Source organism: Amblyraja radiata, chromosome 29 (assembly GCF_010909765.2).
Source record: "Amblyraja radiata isolate CabotCenter1 chromosome 29, sAmbRad1.1.pri, whole genome shotgun sequence".
In the NCBI taxonomy this organism is placed as follows: Eukaryota; Metazoa; Chordata; class Chondrichthyes; order Rajiformes; family Rajidae; genus Amblyraja; species Amblyraja radiata.
In genome coordinates this window covers 12,646,512-12,668,715 of record NC_045984.1, presented here as the reverse complement: position 1 = coordinate 12,668,715, position 22,204 = coordinate 12,646,512, and the positions used below count along the sequence as shown (strand labels likewise).

At 45.4% G+C, this 22,204-nt stretch overlaps 1 protein-coding gene across 2 annotated transcripts in view; it reads right to left on the bottom strand.

The window, feature by feature from the left end:
- The window catches only part of sh3gl1 (SH3 domain containing GRB2 like 1, endophilin A2), a 72,144-nt gene extending 65,472 nt beyond the window's left edge, over nt 1-6,672 (bottom strand). Inside the window, exon 1 of one of the 2 annotated variants that reach the window (XM_033046592.1) lies at nt 6,393-6,672. In XM_033046592.1, the coding sequence (XP_032902483.1) occupies nt 6,393-6,437 (45 nt within the window). In that variant the 5' untranslated portion in view covers nt 6,438-6,672. The remainder of the gene's footprint in view (nt 1-6,392) is intronic. The other variant, XM_033046593.1, reaches the window with a different exon arrangement.
- Between the last annotated feature and the right edge of the window lie 15,532 nt (nt 6,673-22,204).

Genomic DNA, 22,204 nt, shown 5'->3' with positions numbered 1-22,204 from the left:
ATATTGATCTAACATGCCCTTCTTCTGCCTCTGAACATCTGCAGCGGCCATGTTCCCCTTGCAACGTAACTGCTTTCCTCAGGGCCTGGTGAGTAGGGTTGTCAACTGTCCCGTATTAGCCGGGACATCCCTTATATTGGGCTAATTGTTTGTTCCATACGGGGCCGCCCTTGTCCTGTATTTGACTGCTGCTATTCGGGTCGAGGGGACTGTCAGGTCGGAGCGCAGCGTCCAGCCCCACCTCACCCGTCGCGACCAAGTGCAGCCCAAGGAGTGCAACAGCAGCGCCTCGCCCGTGGCCCATTGGTCGGCAATCCGGCCAGCCGTCCGACCTTCGGACCTTCGCTTACCGCCGACACCACCACCCCTCCTTCTCATGGCCGATCATCGGTTCATGAGTTGGATGGGGTTCTGGACGTTGCGTGCAGCAGAACACAAATCCCAGCTGACAGGCCAGCTGAGGAGTTTTGGCCTGGGGGCCAGACATCACATGGCCTGGGCCAAAACTCCTCAGCTGGCCCGCCAGCTGGGCTTTGTGTGCAGTCCAGCACCTGGGCCAACTCATCATTCACCCAGCCACGGCCGAGTTGGTCAACGAATTACACCGGATTTGGTGACTTGGTTGACGTCCTGTCACTTTCTGTGCATCAGTTGCACGCTGGTTCGGCGAAAGATCAAAATTCAAAATTTGGTTTCAACTGAATGTGCATTGCTTTTGAACCATCGTGAATTCAAAATATTGTAAGTCGAAGCATTGTAAATCGAGGAGCATCTGTATTCTGTAATCACCAGAGGGCACGCTTACAGACAGAACCTAGATCTGATACAACAGCGTGCATGCGTGTTGCATGTGCTGTCGACGCCACGCACACAAGCGATTCACCTGTCATCCAATCCCAGGCCCCCACACAAGCGATTCAGTTGTACGCTATATTTTGCCAATTCCTGGCAAAACGAAAAGTTCCAGTAATGTCTGGTGTTCTTTGGCATGTGCAAATATGGATAAACCTGCAAAAAAGAAGAGACTGTACAGCTATAACAAGCAATGGGAAGCAAAAAAGACGTGGGTTAAACCCGTCAGCAGTGACTCGACGAAGGCCTTCTGTGCTTTATGCCGTCGGGATTTTGTCCCCTATTTTGACCCTTTGTTCCTTATTTGGGAGTGAGAAAGTTGGCAACCCCAACATTAACAGACATAAAATTGATTCAGCATTATATTTCTGTCTCCTCATCTCTGCCAGTCATGAAGCAGAGCTGAACAAGTTGTAACAAAAAGACAAATAGAAGAATAATTCTGTCACATAGTCCTCGAATAACCATTTTAAATGTCTGCTCCTCTTTGACAGAATTTCAGTTTGAGCTTTACTCCAATTTCTCAACCATCCCCACTGTTCCAATGAAGCTCATTGCCAGCTACACGGCCAAAAAGGACATTATATCCTTCTGGAAATAACATCGTTCAATTTTAAATTGGTGATTCTAGACTACATATTTCCAGTATTCACATTCTTATTCTTATTTCTTTCCCTAATTTCACGTTTTTTATTACTTCTCACCCAGGCTTATATTTTGTTATAGACTAATACCTCTTTCACCCAACTGTCATCCTTTTTGACGTTTAATCTACTGTCCACACACCATCACTAACCTTTCTTTTCTTCTCTCCCTCAATTTTTTCCAATTCTGATCCTGAATGTTTCAGATTTGCTTTCCACAGATGCTGCTGAACTGGAGTATTTCCAGCTTCTATCTTTATTTTCAGATCGCCAGCACTGAAATATTTCTCCGCAAAATAAGACAACCCCAAATGCGGATTCATGGATCAGTGAAGCAGTTGTGATAACTATGCTGCTAATTTCCAACTAAATGGCTTCAATTGGGAATTAAAAATAGAATAAATGATCAAATGCCCAGATTCTAAAATTCCATAATACGTGACAGAACTAGTAAACAGCATGGCGTATCAGCACATTATAAAATAATTTAATAGATCTATTTGAAGAACACCATATGAAATTGGACAAATCACACTTGCAAATGACAAGTGTTAACGGATCTTACTCCAGTACCACCCCTAATTATCATAAACATTTGTGAACAGAGCCACAACAATCCTTCAGTTCTTGCGGCTCTGTATCCTCAAGTCAAGTCAAGTCTATTCGCCACATACACATATGAGATGTGCAGTGAAATGAAAAGTGGGAATGCTCGCGGACTTTGTGCAAAAAAAACAAACAATCAAACTACAAACAGTATGTCCTTCAGTACATTATCCAACTGCCAATTATCTATACACAAACCAAGATATTGAAATATATTCTTTGTGTTAGGTACGAAAAACAAAGTGTTCAATATAAAACAATTTAGAAACAAGTCTAGAAACAAGGAACTGGCGATGCTGGCTTATAAAAAGAACACAAAGTGCTGGAGTAACCCATCGGGTCAGGCAGCATCTCTGGAGAACATGGAAAGGTGACGTTTCAGGTCGGGACCCTACTTCTGACTAATGGGGGGGGGGGGGGGGGGGGGGGGGGGGGAGAGAATGAAGGCTCTAAGAAATCTTTCCCTTCCCCACAACCTCCCCCCACCCACAATCAGTCTGATGAAGGGTTCCAACCTGAAACATCACCTATCCATGTTTTCCAGAGGTGCTGCATGACCTAGGGAATTACTCTAGCACTTTTACTAAAATTTATTTTTTTTAGATACAAGCCTGGTGCATTTGTATCAAGGCCAAGTGCTCTACAAAACCACATTTCAAAACAATGATTCACAGATAATTAACAACAGATCTCGTCAGAAAATATTTTTATTCACTCCAACTGAGAAATGATATGAAATACCCTGCATCTACAATCCAAAAAGATTTCTTACTTCTTAACAGAGGTGCATAACACCTCAAAATATTTTATCCTGCCCGCAGCACAGACTCCAACACAATCTCCAACATCGCAGCAAGTGCCAGCAACCTAGAAAATCATACTTGTTGCTTTTGTATTCAAATAGATTGAAGCCCACTTTATAATTCTCCAAGGCCAAACTATCTATCAATTATATTTGTAGGAAGGAACTGCGGATGCTAGTTTAAACCGAAGATAGACATAAAAAGCTAGAGTAACTCAGTGGGTCACTACCTCTATAAACAAATTGTTTCACGAATAATAGATAATCAGATACCTGAACTATTGTATAGTATGAAGAACTGAAGAAAGGACTCAACCCAAAATGTCACCTTGTCTGCCCGGTAGAAGTTGGATGTCGAGGATTTGTGGCAACATCTACCTTAAGACTGATAAAGCACCTGGGGACCAGCAGACAAGCCCTAGGCCAGGCCATCAAAGAAACATCACGGGTGGCAGAGCGGAGTAGCCAGTGGCTCTGGCTGAAGAGGAAAGACCCCATTTGGTCTCCCAAATAACCAACTAGACAGATGCAGAGGGGGGTGGTTCTGGAACAACAGAATGCACCACTGAGCCTACTGGAGACGTCGTGGGTTCAATCAGCGGAACGTCTATGAAAGTAGGTGCCCACTTGATAACCCCAATGACGTGTCTGCCTAGCCTTTCTCAACATCGGAGGATCATAGGTGAGTGCAGAAGGCTCCCATCACCATCGGGAGTAAATTGATATTTGGCACTTGTATTTGTAAACATCTTTGTTGTCAGCCATGATCAGCCATGATCATATTGAAAGGCGGTGCAGGCTCGAAGGGCCGAATGGCCTACTCCTGCACCTATTTTCTATGTTTCTTTGATATGACCAGTCCGACTGCAATAATCGTTTCCAAGACTCCAGATATTAATTGCAATAACTTAAGCTACCTCTAAAAGCTATTTTTATTAAAAAGAAACTTGCAGATAGAGATTTCCAAATTAATGATGACCTAGGATGTTAAAAAAAAAAAAGGAACTTTTCAAGATATTTCAAGTTGCTCTTTTCTCTTCAGCCTGTCTTGGTAGGTGTTTGATCTTTAGTCACCTTTCCAAGAACAATAATTTTCACATAAAATATAAACCTACAGTACATTTTAGAACCATGGAGGACATCACATCCATCTCCACTCCTGTTCTCACTCAATCACAGCACACATTTTCCAGTAGCCTCACAGCAAATAGCACAGATAGAAATGTCAAATTAAAATCATAACCTCAATGTAGAAAAATATTTTTTGTGATTTTTAAAAACTAATCGTTTCACGAATACACTCAAATACCTGAATACATAGTATGAAGATCTGAAGAAAGAACTCGACCCAAAACGTCACTCATTCCTCCTCTCCAGAGATGCTGCCTGTCCCGCTGAGTTACTCCAGCTTTTTATGTTTATCTTCAGTTTAAACCAGGATGTGCAGTTCCTTCCTACACATACATAGTATAGTTGTTCTTCGGCATCCAAAACTTGTTCTAAATGGTCATTAGCACAGAGCAGCATATTTGCGTAATGTCCAACAAAAAACGCTGAAGTAATCTGCTTTTTATTCTTTTATTCTGTCCGAAATAAATAAATAACTAATAAATAAATAAATAAATAAATGAAATCTCTAAACACCTACAGATGCTGGTTTACACCTAAGATAAACTCAGGACAGGCAGCATTCCTGGAGAGAAGAAATGGGTGACGTTTTGGGTCGATACCGTTCTTCAGTCTATCATGTCTCTCTGGAGCAACAACTCTGATTCCCTTCATTCTAAGCACCACAGCGAACTATATCATTCTGACTGCTGCTCCAGCTTAAGTCAGGAACTATACCATATTTGTACAGTGCAGTTATATGTTCACTTGTTGCTTTGGTCGCCAGTTACTGGTTATGGGCGTCTGAAGAAGGGTTTCGGCCCGAAACGTCGCCTATTTCCTTCGCTCCATAGATGCTGCTGCACCCGCTGATTTTCTCCAGCATTTTTGTGTACCTTCGATCTTCCAGCATCTGCAGTTCCTTCTTGAACACTGGTTATGGGCAATTGCTCTATTTTTTTCCATTACCCCAGAGAATAGGCGAATGTTGTTTGTTAACTTGCTCGTTGCCCAGACGTTTCAAAGGTTGAATATTTAAGTTGTAACAGATGTTGCAACTATTTATCCATAAAATCACGAAATACCGAATAACTTTCACTGGATAAACACTCTTTTAGAAACAAGAAATTCAAGGTTTAACATCACAATCGAACGAGCGCTTTTCATGTTAATAAAAAGTGCTTCTGCTGTCCATTTCATAAACAATGACGTCTAATAACTGAAGATCCGGGACAAAATCTCTAGGTTATCATTAATCAATATTTATTTTTCTTTTAAAAAAACGTTATCCTTTCTCAAATACCTTTTGTACAGAAAAAGAGAGGGAGAAAACAAAAAGTTGGATTCAACTAGAATTTGCTGACTCGTCAAGAGTAGGTTAAAACTCTAAACTGAGCCAACTGCAAGGAAAATATGCGACTTGGACTTCTTCCCTAGTAAGCAAGTTGGAAAAAGTTGTTGGGGGAATTTGTGTTCACTGGGTCAGCGCGGCCTGTGCTGCTGGCGCTGGTTGAGTGATACCGGGTAGTGCGAGGGGAGCGTCACCGAGAGCACGGGCTTAGTGTTACCGGCAGCACCGGGGGGGCAGCGAAGGGACTGTCGCCGAGGCCGTGAGCGGAGCGTTAGCTACAGCACCGGGGGCGTGAGCTGAGGTTCACCGAGGTACGAGTTGAGTGTCACCGGGGGTGTAAACTCGGTGTTACCGGGGGGGTGCGAGCTGAGCGTTACCGGCAATACCGATGGGCACGGGTTAAGTGTCACCGGGGGCACGAGTTGAGTGTCGTCTGCGATACCGAGGGTGCGAGGGAAATGTCACCGGCTGCACCGGGAGGTTCGAGTCGAACGTTAGCTGCAACACCGGGGGGGGAGAGAGAGGGGGAGAGAGAGGGAGAGAGAGGGGGGGGGAGAGGGAGGGAGAGGGGGGGGGAGAGGGAGGGGGGGGGAGAGGGAGAGGGGGAGAGAGAGAGGGGGGGGGGGAGGGAGAGGGGGGGGGAGAGAGAGAGAGGGGGGGGAGGGAGAGAGAGGGGGGAGAGGGAGAGAGAGAGGGGGGAGAGGGAGAGAGAGGGGGGAGAGAGATGGGGGAGAGGGAGAGGGAGACACACATGGGGGAGAGGGAGAGAGAGAGGGGGAGAGGGAGAGACAGGGAGGGAGAGGGAGAGAGAGACAGGGGGGGAGAGGGAGAGAGAGACGGGGGGAGAGGGAGAGAGGGGAGAGGGAGATCGTGAGCTGAGAGGCACCGGGAGTGGGTGCATAACATCAGCTGCAACACGGGGGGTGGGATTCGAGGGAAGTGTCACCGGCAGCAGCGGGAGGTTCAGGCCGAGCCATAACTGCAGAACCGCGGGGGGTGTGAGCTGGTTCCTCGGCCGGCCCAGACTCACCTGGCTCGCCTTGTAGAACTGCTTCTTCAGCCCCGCCACCGACATCCTCGGGCGCTTTAAACGGAGCGAAGCTTTTCCGATTGCAGATGTATATATGTGTATATATATATTTTAAGAATGCGACCCCCTCCTCCAACCGACCGCGTTGTTTTAACGACAGTTTTCCTTCGGTTTTCCAACCACAGCGAAGAAAAATCCCAGCGACAAAACGCTCTGACAGGAATCTTACATGGCAACCGCAGCCACTTCCGGCAGCGCGACACGGAGCGCCCCCCGCCGGCAGGAAGCTGGAGGCGGCCGGTCAGTCCTCCCAACACAGCGCCATCGGGCGGTCAGTGCTAGCGCCGCACGCCAGCTGGAGGCGGCCGGTCAGTCCTCCCTAGACAGCGCCACCCGTCGGCCAGTCCTCCCACCACAGCCCCACCCGCCGGCAGGAGGCGTCCGGTCAGATCTCCCCGCCACAGTGCCACCTGCCGGCTGGAGGCGGCCATTCAGTCCTCCCACCACAGCGCCACCTGCCCGACAGGTCCTCCAGCCACAGCACCACCCGCCCGACCGGTCAGTCCTCGCAACACAGCGCCATCTACCGCACCGGCATAGTGCGGGTCCCAGGCCTGCTGCCACCTGCTGCTCCAGAGGAGTGAGACTCCTCTATTTCCTTCAGTTTACTTTATTGTCAGGTGTACTGAGGTACAGTGAAAAGTTTTTGTTGTGTGCTAACCAGTCAGCGGACAGACAATACATTATTATTCAAACAAGGGGACATGACTTGAGAATTAAGGGACAGAAGTTTAGGGGTAACATGAGGGGGAACTTCTTTACTCAGAGAGTGGTAGCTGTGTGGAATGAGCTTCCAGTGAAGGTGGTGGAGGCAGGTTCGTTTTTACCATTTAAAATAAATTGGATAGTTATATGGACGGGAAAGGAATGGAGGGTTATGGTCTGAACGCAGGTGTATGGGACTAGGGGCGAATACGTGTTCGGCACGGACTAGAAGGGTCGAGGTGGCCTGTTTCCGTGCTGTAATTGTAGCAATGTTACAAAATTTTGAGATTTTAAAAATCAAGTCTGTAATTTATCCCATCAGATAAAGCATAAAAATAAGTTTAATTTGACACCTAATTCACTTTCATATCTCAAGTATTTAAAAAGTTATGGCCATTTTCATACTCGGAAATGAGCATCTTGTTCCCTATTGATTTTCTATGGACATAACAAAAAAGTTGTGATCGTGAACAGTCAAAAGCCCATAACTTTCTTAAAAATTAAGAGAACTGAATGAAATTTTCAGTTATCATAGATTGAAGCATTCTGAAACAAATATAAAATAATCTTACTTGGATGACCTGAAATTAAAGCATATAATTAGTTAGTTACCTAATTGTAGCTAATTTCAGACTTCAATTACTAGATCTAAACATCTATCCATTTCTTAATAAATTATTAACATTTTTAAATAGCCTAAATGTCCAAATAATATTCACAAATAATTCACAATAAAACATGATTTTTAAATCTCATTTACATTAATTTATAGACCAAATGGAAGGAATTTAGTGTTCAATTGCTGTAAATAAATGCCCATTTAAATCAGCTTTCTAGTGGGTCTCTGTGGAACGCGCTGGTTTAGAACGTTCACATTGCGGTAGATTTGTGCCCCAAATGCCCAGAAAAATACTGCGCGATATAATGGGCCCAAATTGAGCTACTCGCAATATTAAATTTTGTATAAAGGGATCTTTAGAAGCCCTTTTTAATGTAAAAATATACAACCTAACTTCTGCTATTTGCTTTATGAGACCCTGCGGTCGCTGACGGTCGCGGGTTTAGAGATTGATTTTTAAACTACTATAACTATTATACGAGGCCTTTAAACCTAATAATAGCCTTTGCGACGGGGTCTTCCAGCGATTTTTCGTTAATAATTAACTAGGCTGAACATCTTCGATTTGAACAGCCTAGAGAAAATCGCGTTTTAAACCCGCCCCCTCTAAACGGCGCCAAAATCGCGCACACCCGCAACGGGTAGATTTTCAAAGACGCTTCAGGTAGGCTTTGCAACATACCTAGTAATTGTTATATGGGTATAATCGAGCTGTTCACAGTGTACAAATACATGATAAAGAGGCACAGTGAAATCCTTTTTTTTGCATACAGTTTAGTAAATCTATATTACTAAAAGTCTGATCTTGACCACTTCCTGTTTTTCTGTTTCATGATTGTAGAAGAAAAGCTGCCACTTTCGGCTGTGATTTTTGGCCATCATACTCAGAGTCCCCCTCCGCTGCGCAAGACAAGAGGATTTTTCCCATCGATGAAAAATAAAAGAGTTAATGTTTTAAAAATGTTGAGATTCTCTCTGCTGCCCCTGCTAGTGGGAGGGGGGAGGGACTATAAAACCTGGAAGTGTTGTGCCTCAGTCAGTCTCTGCAAGGTGGGGGAAAGTGAGAGGGTCACATCTCTCAGTCTGAGCTGTGAATGACACTGAACACATGTCTACTAAACTGTGAGTGTGGTTTTACCGATCTTGAGTGCCCTTAATGTGGTTTGAAAATGAAAATGTGGTTGGGTTGAAGTAAAAGCACTGCAAATGGTTGGTGGGGGTTTGGGTTGAAGTTAAAGCGCTGCAAACGGTTCGCGGGGGTTTAGGTTGAAGTTAAAGCACTGCAAACGGTTGGTGGGGGGTTGGGTTGAAGTTAAAGCACTGCAAACGGTTGGTGATGGGTTTGGGTTGAAGTTAAAGTACTGCAAATGGTTGGAAGTCTATTGACAACTTCCTGTTTGCACTGTATATTGATTTTAGATAAAACGCTACCACTTACGGCTGTGATTTTTGACCATCTTACTCATCAGGTGCAGAGGATTCTTCCCATCAATGAAAAATAAAAGTGTTATTTGTGCTTAAAAAATGTTGAGAATCTCTCTCCTGTCAATCACGCCATGAAGGCCACACCTTTTCCGGTGGGAGGGGGGAGTGATTATAAACCCGGAAGTGTGGGTGTGGCTCACTCTCTGCATGATGGGGGAGGGAGAGGACACGACTCTGTCTGAGCTGTGAATCAACTGAACACACTGAATGTCTACTGAACTGTGAGTGTGGTGTTTTGTGTGGATTTATGATGGTTTCACCCTGCTTGAAATAGTATGAAACTGCATTTGAATGTGGTGGCCTTGTACCTTGTATGAAATGGTATGAAACTGCATTTGAATGTGGTGGCCTTGTACCCTGCATGAAATGGTATGAAACTGCATTTGAATTTGGTGGCCTTGCACCCTGCTTCAAGTGGTATGAAACTGCACTTGAATTTGGTGGCCTTGCACCCTGCTTGAAGTGGTATGAAACTGCACTTGAGTTTGGTGGATCCTGCTTGAAGTGGTATGAAACTGCACTTGAATTCGGTGGCCTTGCACCCTACTTAAAGTGGTATTAAACTGCACTTGAATTTGGTGGCCTTGCACCCTGCTTGAAGTGGTAAGAAACTGCACTTGAATTTGGTGGCCTTGCACCATGCCTGAAATGGTAGGAAAATGGATTTGAATTTGGTGGCCTTGCACCTTGCTTGAAATGGAATTTCAAGGAATAGCCATGAGTCAACTGCCAGCCCACCAGCCGTGAGTGAGCTGCCAGCACATCAGGCTTGAAGGACTGAGCTGCCACCCCAAGAATCCATTTTGGCCCACAATGTCCATACTGGCACTCTGGAGACCAGTCCTTTCAGACCACAACACCCATACCAGCGCTCAAGAAAGCCCTCCCCCCACTGGCCACCAATATTGGAATTGGTGGAGAGGTGGAATATTGCATTGGGGGACCAGCCCTCCCGTTGTGAACATGGGACCCAACGGGTCCCACTTAGTCTAGTTATACTATAAGACGAGAGATACAGCGTGGAAACAGACCATTTGTTCCACCAAGTCCGTGACGAGCACTATCCTACGCACTAGAAACAATTTACAACAGAAGCCAACTAACCTACAAATCTGTATGTCTTTTGAGTGCGGGAGGTAACCAAAGCACCCGGAGAAAACCTACGCAGTTACGAGGAGAACGTACAAACTCCGACAGACAGCAGGATCGGACCCGCGTCTCTGGTGCTATAAGACAGCAACTCTACTGCTGCACCACTGTGTAGCCTAATAGGTACTACACATAAACACAATCCCAGGTTAAATACAAAGTATATAGAAATATTCCACTGAGACTAAAAGCAAGAGTTGTCAGTTGATGTCATTGTCTCCATCTGGATCATCCAGCAAACCATCGTGCCTCTCCTTGCCTGGCCGTTCAGCTTTTGTGCCTCGGGAGGGCCAACCTTGAGGGAGCGGAAGGTAAGACCCTAATTCCACTTGCCGCCCCTTTGTTCTTGTGTCCATTGTCGCCGACACTTCCACCCTCCTCTCTGGTCCTCGGGGATGAGTAAGAGCTGCTTCCATCTTCAGGGTGAGTTTCCAGGTTCCGTGATGCACAAGCCAAGCCTACATCCAGGGGATTTGGCCTCTGGCCTTTGATCCAACTATCTGCTGTCAAAAAATTCCCCTGCCCTATGTAAACCCCATTGCCTGCCATGCTTTATCCAACCTCTCCCCTTTTCTGGCAGGATTAGGTCGAGACACAGATCAGGGGAAGGGCATAACACAATTTCTGCAGCATTGCAGGTCCCATAGAGCACAGTGGCCTCCGTCATTCTTAATGGAAGAACTTTTGGAACCACCAGGACTCTTCATAGAAGCTAGCCTCCCGGCCAAACTGAGCGATCGGGGGGAGAAGGACCTGGTCAGGGAGGTGACCAAGAACCTGATCGTCACTCTGACAGAGCTCCAGAGTTCCTCTGTGGAGATGGGAGAACCTTCCAGAAGGCACAACTATATCTGCAGCAGTCCACCAATCAGGCCTTTACTGTAGAGTGGCCAGACGGAGGCCACTCACTCAGTAAAAAGCACATGACAGCCCGCTTGGAGTTTGCCAAAGGGTATGAGAAACAAGATTCTCTGGTCTGGTGAAACCAAGATTGAACTCTTTGGCCTGAATGCCAAGCGTCACGTATGGAGAAAACCCGGCACCCCTCGTCACCCTGACCAATACCATACCTACGGTGAAGCATGGTGGTGGCAGCATCATGCTGTGGGGATGTTTTTTCAGCAGCAGAAACTGGGAGAATAGTCAGGATCGAAGGAAAGATGAACGGAGCAAAGTACAGAGAGATCCTGATGAAACCTACTCCAGAGCGTTCTGGACTTCAGACTGGGGCGGAGGTTCACCTTCCAACAGGACAACAACTGTCAGCACACAGCCAAGACAAAGCAGGATTGGCTCCTTGACAAGTCTGTGAATGTCCTTGAGTGGCCCAGCCAGAGCCCGGACTTGAACCTGCTCGAGCGTCTCTGAAGGGACCTGAAAATAGCTGTGCATTGAAACACCCCATCCAACCTGACAGAGCTTGCGAGGATCTGCAGAGAAGAATGGGAGAAATTACACAAATACAGGTGTGCTAAGCTTGTAGCGTCATACCCAAGAAGACTTGAGGCTGTAATTGCTGCCAAAGGTGCCTCAACGAAGTACTGAGTAAAGGGTCTGAACAGTTATGTAAATGTGATATTTCAGTTATTTCTTATAATTACTTTGCAAAAATATCTAAACACCTGTTTTTGCTTTTTTATTACAGGTATTGTAATTATGGGTGTAGATTGATGATAAAACAAATGAATTTAATCAATTTTAGAATAAGGCTGTACGTCACAAAATGTGGAAAAGGTGAAAGGGTCTGAATACTTTCTGAATGCACTGTATGTTTCAAAATATACTTTATTTGAGAAATAAATATATCCAATAACATGATCCATACAAGACTCCATCCAACGTTCTCAGAGGGCTATATATACACTCAATACTGTTTACACAAATTTAGCCTCCATCCTTGCCACTCATGTGGCCCACTGGCGTGGAAACCATTCCCCTTATTTTTGAGGGGCGTCTCCACCACACCCTGCCCCCTATGTCCAGCAGCGGAAGGACCCTAGACTGTGGTCCTCCTCCATAGAGCCTTGGCGTTGGCGGCACCAAGCTTCAGTGCGTCCCTCAGCACGTACTCTTGCACTCCGCAGCAGGCCAGTCGGCAACATTCTCCGATGGACATCTCGCTCCACTGGGAGGTCAACAAAGCTCGGGCAGACCAAAGAGCGTCTTTTCAACCGAGTTGAGGACCTTACAGCAGCACCGATGTCAGTCTCTAAATGCGTCTCTGAGAACAGTCTGTAAATCACAGAGCTGTTTGGAATAAATCATGACAGGGACCCTTGCAAACCTCTCCAGATCCACACTCTGCAAAGAGGTGGGGCAACCGTCTCCTCTCCATAGCAGCTGTCCCGAGGCCAGCGTGCGCTAGTAGTGAGGTTCCGACGGTGCAGGAAGGATCTGACTGGGACGACCCCCCTCACCAGCCATCCAAGCCAGGTCTTGGTGCTTGTTGGTGACTTCTGGCGATGATGCATTTCGCCATTCAAGCTGGCAGTCTGCTTTGGGAACCACGCCACAGGATCCATGGAGTAATTTCCCTGCAGTGCCTGCAGGACGTTCCGTGCTGACCACTGCCCGATGGACGTGGTCAAAGGTGTTGGTCCGGAAGAATCTTTCCACAAACTACAGATGGTGCAGCAATGTACAGCTGACTGGCACATCGTGTGGCATCTGCGCCAGGCTAATCCTTCGTAAAAATGGAGACAGGTAGAACTCAGCAGATAGTGACACTTGGTGCCCACGTGCCTTGACACTACGCTCCGCCTGATGCAGCCGCACACGAACGTGGCCATCGGTGACGGCAACGTGGGCACGCTTTTGCCGGCGTGCATGTGTTTCAAATTTCTCCTCTCTTCCCTGATGGGAGTGGAGAGAAAAGAGAGTGACTGGGGTGAGCTGGTCTTGATTATGCTGTTTGGCCTTGCTGAGGCAGCATGAAGTGGAGTCAATGGAAGGGAGGTTGGCTTGTGAGCTATTCTTCCGCAATATCTTGCAGTCTTAGATGAAGCTGTTCCCAAACAAAGAAAACAGAAATCAGAAAACAGGAAGGACAGAGAAAACAGAAGCAGAGAAAACAGAAAGCAGAGAAAGTGAAAATAAAGAAAAAAATAAAACGAAACAAAAAAAATCAGGAAAACAAACACAAAGCAGAGGAAATAGAATAGGTAACAGAAAACGGAAAAAAAAACAAGACAATAAACAGAGGGAATATAAAAGAGAATGGTGAAAACAATAAAGAGAAAACCAAAAAAATCCAGCAAAAACAGGAATCAGAGAAAACAGAGAAAAGGAGGAAAATAGGAATCAATAAACAGGGAACAGAAAAAAAGAAACGACTGAAAGCGGAGAAAAACAGAAAATAGAGCATATGGAAACCAAGAACAGAGAAAACAGAAATCAGAGAAACTATAAGGCAGAAAAAAACAAAGAAAGCAAAGAAGAAAACAGGGTAAACAAGAAAACAGAGAATAGAAAAAAACTGAAAAGAAAGAAAACAGAAATTAGAAACAGAAAATAAAAAATAAAAAGCAGAAAGCAGAGAAACTGAAAACAGAAAAATAAAACAGAACAGAGACAACAAAAACAAAAGAGAGAGAGAACAGAATACAGAAAATAGGGAAAACAGAAAGCAGCAAAAACTGAAAACAGAAAATATAACAGAAAACATAAAAGAACAGGAAACAAACAGTAAACAGAAAAGAAATGAAAAGAGTAAACAGATATCAGAAATCAGAGATAACAGAAGGAACTGAAAAATTAAACAAAGAAAACAACAGAAAATAGTGACTACAGAGAAAAGAGAACATCGAGAAATCAGGGATCAGGAAACAAGGCGGAATAGAAAATAAAGAACAGAGGAAAACAAAAAAACCGAGATCACAGGGAAAAAAACAAGAGGAAAACAGATTTTAGTTTAGTTTATGATTGTCGTGTACCAAGGTACGGTGAAAAGCTTTTTTGTTGCGAGCTACCCAGTCAGCGAAAAGTCTATACACAATTACAATCAGCCTTCCACGGTGTACAGATACGGGATAAAGTGAATAATGTTTAGTGGCAAGATAAAGTCCAGTAAGTCTGATTAAAGATAGTTCCAAGATCCCCAATGAGGTAGACAATATGACAGGGCCACTCTTTTGCTGGTGGTAGGATAGTTCATTTGCCTAATAACAGCTGCGAATTGTCCCAGAATCTGGAGGTATGCATTTCAACCTGTACCTCTTGCTGATGGGAGAGGGGGAGAAGAGGGAGTGGCCAGATGTGGGACTAGATGATTCTGGTGGCCTTGCTGTGAAGTGGGGTTGGTTTGCATGATTGGTCTGGGCTACGGTCCACAACTCTCTGAATTCTTGTGTTCTTGAATGGAGCTGTTCCCAAACCATGCATTCCAATAAAAACCTTTCTGTCCTGCCCCTCCTCAACTGCCAGTGAGGCCAAACGCAAATTGGAGAACGGCACCTCATATTTTGCTTGGGCAGCTTACAACCCAGCGGTATGAATCTGATTTTTCTAACTTCAAGCAACCCTTGCTTTCCCTCTCTCTCCATCCCTTCCCCACTCTAGTTCTCTGGCTAGTTTGTAGCCTCGTTGTCAGCCTCCCCTCAGCCAACAATGAACCTTTCTACATTTCCTGATCATCGTCTGCTTTGATCTGGCGTTTTCACACCTTACCCTTCCATATCTCTAGTTTCCTTCTGCCCCGACTGCAGTCTGAAAAATGGTTCTCGACCCAAAACGTCACCCATTCCTTCACTCTGGAGATGCGGCCCTGTACGGCTGAGTTACTCCAGCATTTTGTGTCCATCTACAGTTCATCAGAGCAAGCTTGACTTCCGCCTGGGAGGGATTAGACTGCTGACAGGATAGCTGAGGTGAATTTCCTCACCAACATAGTACGGACGGCACTTCACAGTCAGATATTCCAGGTCCAGGGAGCATCATGTCTGAGCACCACAAGATATTGATTAGAAATCAGACCACATCGCCTCTAACATTGCCCGAAGAAGCCATATGTTACATCCGGTGAAGAGAGAAGCCCTCAGGCTGAATGGCATAGTCAAAGTATGTCAGGGGTGAGCCATGTCTCTGTGAAACAGAACACACAGCAGTCTCTCATTTCTCTAAGGTAGGTCAGTATAGCTTTAACCCGGCCTGCTCTGCACGTTAGCCTGTAGTGTGGTAGGGAGGAGTGTCTTCAAACCACATTGTCTCATCCTCACCTGTAGGTCAGAGCGCTTCCCTTGTTTCCTCACTAGATGGCAGCATTTAGTTTAGTTTAGTTTATTATTGTCACGTCTCCCGGGGTACAGTGAAAGCTTGTTTGTTGCGGTGCTTTGCAGTCAGTGAAAAGACTATACAAGATTACAATAAGCCACCACAGTGTACAAATACAGGACAAAGGGAATAAAGTTTATTGCAAGATGAAGTCCAATAAGAAAGATGAAAAGTAGTCCAAGGGTCTCCAATGAGGTTGATGGTAGGTCAGGTCCACTCTCTAATTGGTAATAGGACAATTCAGTTGTCTGATAACAGCTGGGAAGAAGCTGTCCCTGAATCTGGAGGTATGCATTTTTCACACGTCTATACCTCTTGCCTGGTGGGAGAGGGGGAGAAGAGGAGTTGACTGGGGTGAGACTGGTCCTTGATCATGCTGGTGGCCTTGCCATGCAGCGTGAAGTGTAGATGGAGTCAATGGAAGTCAGGTTGGTTTGAATGATGGCCATGTCCACAACTCTGCAATTTCTTGTAGTCTTGGATGGAGCTGTTCCCAAACCACCCTGCGATGCATCCCAATAAAAGGCTTTCTATGGCTCAACTGAAGAAGTTGGTGAGAGTTGTTGGGGACTTGCAGAACTTCCGAAGCCTTCAAAGAAAGTAGAGACGTTGGTGTGCTTTCTTGGCCATTGCTTCGAGATGGCTGGTCTCGGATAAGTTGCTGCCGATATTTATTCGTAAGCAAGTTCTTGCGAATAAGTATCACCAGCAACTTGTCCGAGACCAGCCATCTCAAAGCAATGGCCAAGAAATCATCCATCCATCAAGAATTTCAACCATCTCTACTCTCGCGCAGTCAATTTATAACAGGGTATGTTATAACCGTTTCACTTTCTGAAGTCGATCGCAACCTCCTTTGTCTTGCTGACATTAAGGGAAATGTTCTCGTCTTGGCACCAGGTTAATGAGATTCTCAAACTCCTTCCTGTACTCCATCTCGTCATTATTTGATATCCGGCCACCTACGGCGGCATCGTTTGTGAATTGTAAATTAAGTTGGATTTGGTGCACATTCGTGGATGTATGAGGAGTAAAGAAGTGGACTGAGACGCAGCTTTGTGGGTCCCAATGTTGAGGATTATCGTAGAAAGATGATTATCCTCACTGATTGTGGTCTGTTGGTCAGGAAGTTGAGGATTCAGTTGCGGAGGTGAGCACTGAATCCAGGTTCCATGAGTTTAGAGATGAGCTCGGATGGGATAATGGTACTGAAAGCCGAGCTGCAGTCTATAAATAGAAGTCTGACGTAGATGTCTCTCTTATCTTATGGATGAGTGAAGGGCCAGGGAAATGGTATCGTCCGTGGACCTTTTGTTGCAGTAGGCTGCAGCTAGGCTGGATTTAATGCAATCCATAACCAGCCTCTCAAAACACTTCATGATGGTGGATGTCAAGGCCATTGGACAGTAGTTGTTAAGGCATGAGATCTTGCTTTTCTTTGGGACTGGGATGATAGTGGTCTTCTTGAAGCAGGTGGGTACATCATAGAAACCTAGAAACATAGAAATTAGGTGCAGGAGTAGGCCATTCGGCCCTTCGAGCCTGCACCGCCATTCAATATGATCATGGCTGATCATCCAACTCAGTATCCCGTACCTGCCTTCTCTCCATACCCTCTGATCCCCTTAGCCACAAGGGCCACATCTAGCTCCCTCTTAAATATAGCCAATGAACTGGCCTCGACTACCCTCTGTGGCAGGGAGTTCCAGAGATTCACCACTCTCTGTGTGAAAAAAGTTCTTCTCATCTCGGTTTTAAAGGATTTCCCCCTTATCCTTAAGCTGTGACCCCTTGTCCTGGACTTCCCCAACATCGGGAGCAATCTTCCTGCATCTAGCCTGTCCAACCCCTTAAGAATTTTGTAAGTTTCTATAAGATCCCCTCTCAATCTCCTAAATTCTAGAGAGTATAAACCAAGTCTATCCAGTCTTTCTTCATAAGACAGTCCTGACATCCCAGGAATCAGTCTGGTGAACCTTCTCTGCACTCCCTCTATGGCAATAATGTCCTTCCTCAGATTTGGAGACCAAAACTGTACGCAATACTCCAGGTGTGGTCTCACCAAGACCCTGTACAACTGCAGTAGAACCTCCCTGCTCCTATACTCAAATCCTTTTGCTATGAAAGCTAACATACCATTCGCTTTCTTCACTGCCTGCTGCACCTGCATGCCCACTTTCAATGACTGGTGTACCATGACACCCAGGTCTCGCTGCATCTCCCCTTTTCCTAGTCGGCCACCAGAATGGAAGAGGGGAAGATGAAAGATGTCCATGAACACTCAGTTCCTAAGAACGCGGCCATGGACTCCGTCCAGGCCACGATTCGTGTGGGTTCAACCTCAGGAAGGCCGATTTAACTTCTGCAACAGTGACCCTAGGAAATGGCACACTCGAGGCTGATGAGACAATGTCATTGCTCTGTTGGACATCCGCTCAAAGTGAGCATAGAATGCATTGTTCTTAGAACAAGCATTTCTCTGTATCTCTGTACATGTAACAATAAATAAACTCAACCTAAACCATTCCATATTCTCAGTTTCTTTCCTGCACACTTCCCCTACGATATCTGCTCACTAAGTCCTGGAGATTGTAAGGGAAAGGCCTCAGTATCAGATTTCTACTCAATGGCCTATTCTCCTGCAATCAATACTTTGGGCAAAGGGACTGCGGTGAGGTCTGGAGCAAAGTTTTGCTGGCAAGACCGGGACTGGGCATTAGTGATCTACTTATTGGAGAGTAAGTTCAACTTGATGAAGAAAAATAAAGTGCTGATGGAACTCAGCAGGTCAGGCAGCATCAGTGGAAGGAATGGATAGGTGACGTTTCGGGACCCTAACCCCGAGGTCCACAGGCCAAGCTGGGCGGAGCTCCAACACTGGCAATCCTTGGCGAAAGATCCCAGGCCTCTGCGATGTTTAAAGTCAGCGGCGCCCGCGGCTGGAAGCTCTGCAGATCACAGCTCCACGGCGTTAAAGTCGGCAGGCCTAACGCTCCAGAGCTCCAACATGGCGATCCCGGTAAGGCATCGTCCCGCTCCGCGATGGAATTTAGCGCTGCCCCGCCGCTGAAGTTCTGGCCGGTCTCCAGCAGGAAAAGCCGCGCCAATCCAGATGGTAGGCCGCGAGGAGGGGGCGAAGATGCAGCTCGGAGGAAAGATGCATCCTCGATCAGGTAGTGAATGAGAAAAACGGTTTCCCCCTTTTCCCCCACCCCCCACATAAAAAAGACTGAAAGACCTCCAAAAACAAACTTTCGACAGACTAAAAATAACAAAAAGGATGAAAGGACAGACAGCTGCTAGCGAGGCTGCCACACTCGATAGCGCCTCCACACAAAAAGCTGGAGTAACTCAGCGGCCAGGCAGCATCTCTGGAGAGAAGGAATGGATGACGTTTCGAGTCGAGGTCTGAAGAAGGGGCTCGACCTGAAACGTCATCCATTCCTTCTCTCCAGAGATGCTGCCCGTCCCGCTGAGATACTCCATCCAGGTTTTAGTGTCTATCTTGAACTTTCTACATTGTCAGGTAGATGCTAGTGTTGTAACTGTAGTGAAATTTAATTATTCATATGCAAGTCCCTGTCAGTAATTTATTTGGTTACTGGAGTCAAAAAGATAATTTATTCATTCAGGTCACTTTATTATTTATAAATTATAGAACTGGTGGGTAGTTTATTTATTTAAAAGTCATCAATAATCTAGTTACTAATTTATTTCTAATTAATATTGGTCATTAGCAGTGTCAAGATCAAAATAAACTTTTAAACACACTGCTTATGCGTTCAATTTTAATAGAATTATTTTAATATATTGCATATGTACATCAATAGTTTGTTCCCCTTTCCCCTGATTCTCAGTCTGAAAAAACATCACCCATTGTTTTTCTCCAGAGATGCCGTCTGACCCGTTGATTTACTCCAGTTTCCTGTGTCTATCTTCGGTTTAAAGCAACTTCTGCAGTTCCTTCCTACATAATGGTTTGTTAATGTTTGTTTGCATTTGATTTCCACGTTCAGTAATGAATATTCTGAAAGCAGAGATCTTTAAACAGGACAGGGGTAAAATGGCCCAATTACCACTTTTAGAACAGAGTCTGCAACCAGTTTAAACACGTTCCAGAGCTAAACTTGCACCAGATGATGTGTGTAAGAAGGAACTGCAGATGCTGGTTTAAACCGAAGATAGACACAAAAAGCTGGAGTAACTCAGCGGGCCAGGTTGCATCACTGGAGAGAAGGAATGGGTGACGTTTTGACCCAAAACGTCACCCATTCCTTCTCTCCAGAGAAGCTGCCTGTCCCGCTGAGTTACTCCAGCTTTTTGTGTCTATCTTCTGCACCAGAGGATCGCAGAGATATGAGCCCTTTATACATGCTGCTGCAATCGGTAACATGCAGGATGTGCTGGTTAAAGAGGGATGGTGTTAGGGAAAGCTGCTATCACAACAGCAGAAACGATACATGGTGATCACAATGAAATAAATTATAAAAGTGTTAAAGCACATTATGATTAGTTAAAAATCCTCACTTCAAAAAAATATTAAAAAGCTAAAGAATGCATGTTCAGTTGACACCAGACATTAGAGAATGTGGTTAACTTTCTGCAGCTCAAGTAGTAACTGCGGAGAGAGTTCTGACTAAAGTTCTCCTACTGTTTGATTCATTATTGCTTGGAGTGGCTGCATAACATTCTCGCATTGTAGTTATTTGATCTGTGAAATTGATCCTGTGAGTCTCATTATAGCTGTTGCATTTGCACCCCACATTTCTATTGTCTTTTCTCAATTTAGTTTTGAATGATAGATTAAAGTAGAATTCTAGTGGCAGAGTTTCTATTTCATGTTCATTTGACCAGCTCGTGGAACTGCTGCTTCACAGTGCCAGGGACCTGTGTTCAGTCCTGACAGTCGGGTTTTGTCTGCCTGGAGTTTGTATGCTTTCCCCTTTGCTTGTGTCGGTTTACAGATGTTTGAGTAGGGGACAATCGTCCCCACTTTATCACTCCAAACCGTGCAAAGTCTCAGCTCAGTACCAAACACACTTACTCCCCCAACCCTGCCTTCCTTCCACCAGCATACCAGGTAGAGGAGAATGATGACACAAACACTATATCAGGTGTACCTGACACTACCAGGTGCTCTGTCACACACTGGTACTGTAAGAGCAGTAGGACAAATGGGCACAGGGGAAGATCCCTGGGACCAGGGACTTTGGTCAGGCCCAGGCGGCCTAGTGAAGGCGTCCTGTGGCAGAGGCCTTAAGATCTCAAAATGTCAAGAGTCTGACTCCCATCCATATAACTAAAAGTCTCATCTTGACCACTTCCTGCCTGCGCTGTATATTGATTTTAGAAAAACCGCTACCATATATCGCTATGATTTTTGGCCATCTTATTCACAGTCCTCCTCCGCTGAGGCAACCCTGAGGATATTTCCGATTGATGAAAAATAAAAAAGTTATGAATGTTTAAAAAATCTTGAGATCAGCTGATTGGTCCTATCGCCTGCCAATCACCATGATGAAGGTAACGCCCCTTCCAGGGGAGCCAGGAGTATAAAGCCCCGGAGGCCACACGTGAGTCAGTCACCCTGGAAGACTGTGAATGAGAGTTGAGTCCAGAACTGTGAGTCTACGCCGTGAGTGAACTGATTTCTGCTTGAAATGAAATGAATTGGTACCCTGCACTCTGCTTGAAATGGTATGAAATGAATTTGGTGGCCTGCACTCTGCTTGAAATGGTATGAAATGAATTTTGTGGCCTGCACTCTGCTTGAAATGGAATGAAATGAATTTAAATTTGGTGGCTTGCACTCTGCTTGAAATGGAGTAAAATGAATTTAAATTTGGTGGCCTGCACTCTGCTTGAAATGGTATGAAATGAATTTTAAGGATGATCCTGATCTCCTTGCTGTCGAATATTCCATTCTGTTCAACCATGAGCCCCCCATGGAAAGGCTTCTGCAGAGAAACTCCTTTGAGTGCAAATCATTCAGGCAATGGTCCACACAGAATGTTCCGGATGCTCTGCAGCATGCTTTTCCAAGCAAACCGTCATAGTTTGCCAGAGCGTCTCATTGTCACAACTCTCAAACAAGCATCAAGTGCTCGCTTTGTCTGGAAGCAATATCCGATCCTTCATATACATATAACAATAATGAGGAGCAGAGTGGTGCAGCTGTAGAGTTGCTGCCATACAGGGCAGAGACCCGAGCTTGATCCTGACTATGGACGCTGTCTGTTCGCAGTTTGTATGTTCTTCCTGTGACCGCGTGGGTTTTTTCTGGGTGCTCCAGTTTCCTCCCACATTCCAAGGACATGCAAGGTTTTAGGTTATTTGGCTTCCGTAATTGTCCCTAGTTTACAGGATAGAATTAGTGTAGGGTGATCGCTGGCCGGCGTGAACTCAATGGCCTATATTCACGCTGTATCTCGAAACTAAACTAAATTAAACCAGATGTGTCGGAAGGAACTGCAGATGCTGGTTTAGCCTGAAAAAGGGTTCCGACCCGAAATGTCACCCAACCTTT